Source organism: Anguilla rostrata, chromosome 16, assembly GCF_018555375.3.
Source record: "Anguilla rostrata isolate EN2019 chromosome 16, ASM1855537v3, whole genome shotgun sequence".
NCBI classification, from domain to species: Eukaryota; Metazoa; Chordata; class Actinopteri; order Anguilliformes; family Anguillidae; genus Anguilla; species Anguilla rostrata.
The window spans coordinates 1,691,672-1,696,291 of record NC_057948.1 but is presented as its reverse complement, the minus strand read 5'-3'; the positions used below and the strand labels follow the sequence as shown (position 1 = coordinate 1,696,291).

Below are 4,620 nucleotides of genomic sequence, written 5' to 3'. Positions count from 1 at the left end.
CTCACAGCACATGGAGACAGAGCTTCCAGTTAAACTCATGCTCTTACTGCAGCTCTAACTCCAAACACATGGAGACAGTTTCCCGTGAAACTCATGCTCTTACTGCAGCTCTAACTCCAAACACATGGAGACAGTTTCCCGTGAAACTCATCCTCTTACTACATCTCTAACTCACAGCACATGGAGACAGGGCTTCCAGTTAAACTCATCCTCTTACTGCAGCTCTAACTGACAGCACATGGAGACAGAGCTTCCAGATAAACTCATCCTCTAACTGCAGCTCTAACCCACAGCACATGGAGACAGAGCTTCCAGATAAACTCATTCTCTTACTGCAGCTCCAACTCACAGCATGTGGAGACAGAGCTTCCAGATAAACTCATCCTCTTACTGGAGCACTAACTGACAGCAAATGGAGATAGAGCTTCCAGTTAAACTCATCCTCTTACTGCAGCTCTAACTCACAGCACATGGAGACAGAGCTTCCAGTTAAACCCATCCTCTTACTACCCCTCTAACTCACAGCACATGGAGACAGAGCTTCCAGTTAAACTCATCCTCTTACTGCAGCTCTTAGTTACTGGAGATCTGAATGTTGTATAAGACAGCTCACCTGCAACTGAATGGTGCCAGTAACATTGAAGTATGATTAAAAAGTAGTGTCAATTTGAACCTCTTTAATTACCTTTGATCACCTGTGAAATCTCCTCTGAACTTGATTGGACGATCCATTGATTTATCACTCTTCATAGACAGGCTGCTGGGTACAGGTGATCCTGCTCTTTCTACCTGGACCCTGTAAACAAAACATGGAGACAGAGCTTCCAGTTAAACTCATCCTCTTACTGCAGCTCTAACTCACTGCACATGGAGACAGCTTCCAGTTATTCTCATCCTCTTACTGCAGCTCTAACTCACTGCACATGGAGACAGCTTCCAGTTAATCTCATCCTCTTACTGCAGCTCTAACTCACAGCACATGGAGACAGCTTCCAGTTAAACACATCCTCTTACTGCAGCTCTAACTCACTGCACATGGAGACAGCTTCCAGTTAATCTCATCCTCTTACTGCAGCTCTAACTCACAGCACATGGAGACAGAGCTTCCAGTTAAACTCATCCTCTTACTGCAGCTCTAACTCACTGCACATGGAGACAGCTTCCAGTTAATCTCATCCTCTTACTGCAGCTCTAACTCACAGCACATGGAGACAGAGCTTCCAGTTAAACTCATCCTGTTACTACATCTCTAACTCACAGCACATGGAGACAGAGCTTCCAGTTACACTCATCCTCTTGCTGCAGCTCTTAGTTACTGCAGATCTGAATATTGTATAAAACAGCTCACCTGCAACTGAATGGTACCAGTAACATTGAAGTATAATTAAAGATTAGTGTCCATTTGAACCTCTTTAATTACCTTTGATCACCTGTGAAATCTCCTCTGAAGCCGATTGGACGATCCATTGACTTTTCACTCTTCATAGACAGACAGCTGGGTACAGGTGATCCTGCTCTTTCTACCTGGACCCTGTGAACAAAACATGAAGACACAGCTTCCAGTTAAACTCATCCTCTTACTGCAGCTCTATCTCACTGCACATGGAGACAGTTTCCAGTTAATCTCATCCTCTTACTGCAGCTCTGACTCACTGCACATGGAGATAGAGCTTCCAGTTAAACTCATCCTCTTACTGCAGCTCTAACTCACAGCACATGGAGACAGCTTCCAGTTAATCTCATCCTCTTACTGCAGCTCTTACTCACTGCACATGGAAACAGAGCTTCCAGTTAAACTCATCCTCTTACTGCAGCTCTAACTCACAGCACATACAGACAGAGCTTCCAGTTAAACTCATCCTCTTACTGCAGCTCTAACTCACAGCACATTAACTCTGAATAATGTATTTATACCTCTTTCTGTCAGTGCTGAGGGCTCCTCCTGTGGTGTCTGGCTCCCCTGAGAGACTCATTTTAGAAACAGCGCCCCCTATTTCAGGAGACTGGAACACATCATACCTGTTTATACCACATATGGGTTCTATCCCATATCAGCCGACCTGTCAAGACACAAAATGAGAGCACACTGAACACACATATAGACACACTAATACACAGAGACACGCATATACGACACACCGCGGTGTTGACAGTAAGCAATCCAGAACTAAAATAGGCCCAAAACATGTTCTATACAGCCACCTTAAACTTTTTTGGCACCCTTGATAATGATGAACAACTGTATTACATAAATGTCAGTGGTAAACTCTATATTGATTGTACAACTTGATAAATATTTTTTATTAACGATTGAATGGAATCGGTCAAAATTACACATTTCTCATATTATACATTTATTTCCAGAAAATAAGTGTCACAATTATTGCCTCCTCCCCCATATTCCATTCTTTGTTCACCCTCCCGTTGCAAGGATAATGGCACTGAGTCTTTATGAATAACGTCTTATAAGACTGGAGAACACATTGGGAGGGATCTTAGAACTTTCCTCCATCCAGATCCTTAATATCTTTTTATCTTTGCTAAAGAACTGTCCTGTTCAATAAAAACTGCAGGTTTCCAGTGGAGTTCAAGTCTGGAGACCCTAACCCATTGCAAAATGTGTCTTCTGTGGCTAATTAATGATTTATTTGTGAATAGTAATGTGTGCTTGAGGTCACTGTGTTGCCAGAAGATCCACTAGCGGCTTTCAGTCTGTTGGCTAAAATATCCTGGTACCTGGGTAGAGTTCATGATGCTGTTGTTTTTAACATGGACCCCAGGACCAGTGGAAGCAGAACAGCCCCATAACATTAAAGATGCACCACTGTATTTAACAGTAGGTATGAGGCTTGTTTCTATATACACATCCCTAAATCAACACCAAACCTATATCCTCTGTATTATATACTGGCCACTTAATTAGGAATACCTGCTCATTTATGCAAATAGCCTACTCCACCAAACAGCAAATCATGTGGCTGCAACTCAATATATAAAGCATGCAGACATAGTGAAGATGTTTAGTTTTATGTTTGAGCAAATATTGTAATGGACAAGATGTGTGATCTAAGCCAGTGTTTCTCAACCCTGGTCCTGGGGACTCGCTGCCCCGCATGTTTTAGATGTTTCCCTGCTCCAACACACCTGATTCAAATGAATGGGTCGTCATCAAGCTCTGCAGAAGCCTGATAACGACCCATTCATTTGAATCAGGTGTGTTGGAGCAGGGAGACATCTAAAACATGCAGGGCAGTGGGTCCCCAGGACCAGGGTTGAGAAACACTGATCTAAGCAACTTTGACTGTGGCATGATTGTTGGTGCCAGACGTGGTGGTTCCAGCATCACAGAAACAGCTGTCCTCCTGGGATCTTCATGCAATACAGTCTATAGAGTTTATAGAGAATGGTGTGATAAACAAAAAAAACACCTTGTTAATGAAAGATCAGAGGAGAATGGACAGACTAGTTCAAGCTAACAGAAAGGCCACAAATGAAATAACAGCTATGCTTGGCCAAAGAGCTCTAATATCATCTCTCCGGACCACCGTAGGTGAGACAAAGGAGACTATTTAGATTCTTGAAACTGTTGATTACTCCCGGTAAAAACATTTTTCCTGAAACCACTCCAAGTAGCCTTTTGGCATGGAGGTAGCATCTAATTTTGGAGCATCTAATATAGCAATTAATTGTATATTTGGAAACTTGGTGACCCCCTGATGCAACCAAGTTCTGCAATTCTCCAACTGTGTCCACTGGATTTTTCTTTGCTCTCTGAACCATCTACCTCTGTGCATGGGGCTAAGATACACTAGCGCCCTCTACTGGACAGGTTTGACGCTACTCCAGTGGTTTTAAAATTATAAATATTTGGTCTCACAGTAAATGGTAAATGGACTGCATTTATATAGCGCTTTTATCCAAATCGCTTTACGATTGATGCCTCCCATTCGCCAGAGCAGTTAGGGGTTAGGTGTCTTGCTCAAGGACACTTCGACATGCCCAGGGCGGGGTTTGAACCGGCAACCCTTCGACTGCCAGACAATCGGTCATACCTCCTGAGCTGTGTCGCCCGGCTATGTCACAGTAGTAAGTCATATATTTCTTTGTTTAGTTTTTGACCCATTTCCTTATTTTTGAAGGTCAACAACCATTTTTTTCTTCATTTGTGAGTTTGTTGCTTTTTATGAAAAATGGATTTTATAAGCAGGTTGCCTCAGTTTTATACTCCAGTGAAGGAGCACGCCATGGAAGAGCACGACACAGTTCCTAAGGCCTGAGATCAGCTTAATGTCTTATATACATGCTGGTGTAAAGTTCACTCTGTTAGATTTTATTTTTTACAATCTTTAAGGGTGCCAATAATTGTGACCCCTATCAAGTCAGTATCTGAGATGCATGTATTTTGCTTGTAGGCGTATACGATATGCTAGTGACAATATAGCCGACTGATATCACTGTTATTGCGTTTCATGTAAAATTTTAAAACATTTGGCAACGTTAACTACCCATGCTTCCAGTCAGTGTTCTGACTGCACATTTATCTATAAACAAACCTCCCTTACATACATTTAACAAACACAAACATGCTCGTGAGAAATCTTCTTGGAAAACATCCAAAAA

At 42.3% G+C, this 4,620-nt stretch overlaps 1 protein-coding gene across 1 annotated transcript in view; it reads right to left on the bottom strand.

Annotated features, from left to right (window-relative positions):
• Window positions 1–2,060, bottom strand: part of LOC135242443 (NACHT, LRR and PYD domains-containing protein 3-like) — a 56,291-nt gene extending 54,231 nt beyond the window's left edge. The window contains exons 1-3 of the mRNA XM_064313525.1: window positions 1,915–2,060; window positions 1,421–1,531; window positions 686–796 (exon numbers count right to left, since the gene is read on the bottom strand). Of these exons, the coding sequence (XP_064169595.1) occupies window positions 686–796; window positions 1,421–1,531; window positions 1,915–1,973 (281 nt within the window). The 5' untranslated portion in view covers window positions 1,974–2,060. The remainder of the gene's footprint in view (window positions 1–685; window positions 797–1,420; window positions 1,532–1,914) is intronic.
• Between the last annotated feature and the right edge of the window lie 2,560 nt (window positions 2,061–4,620).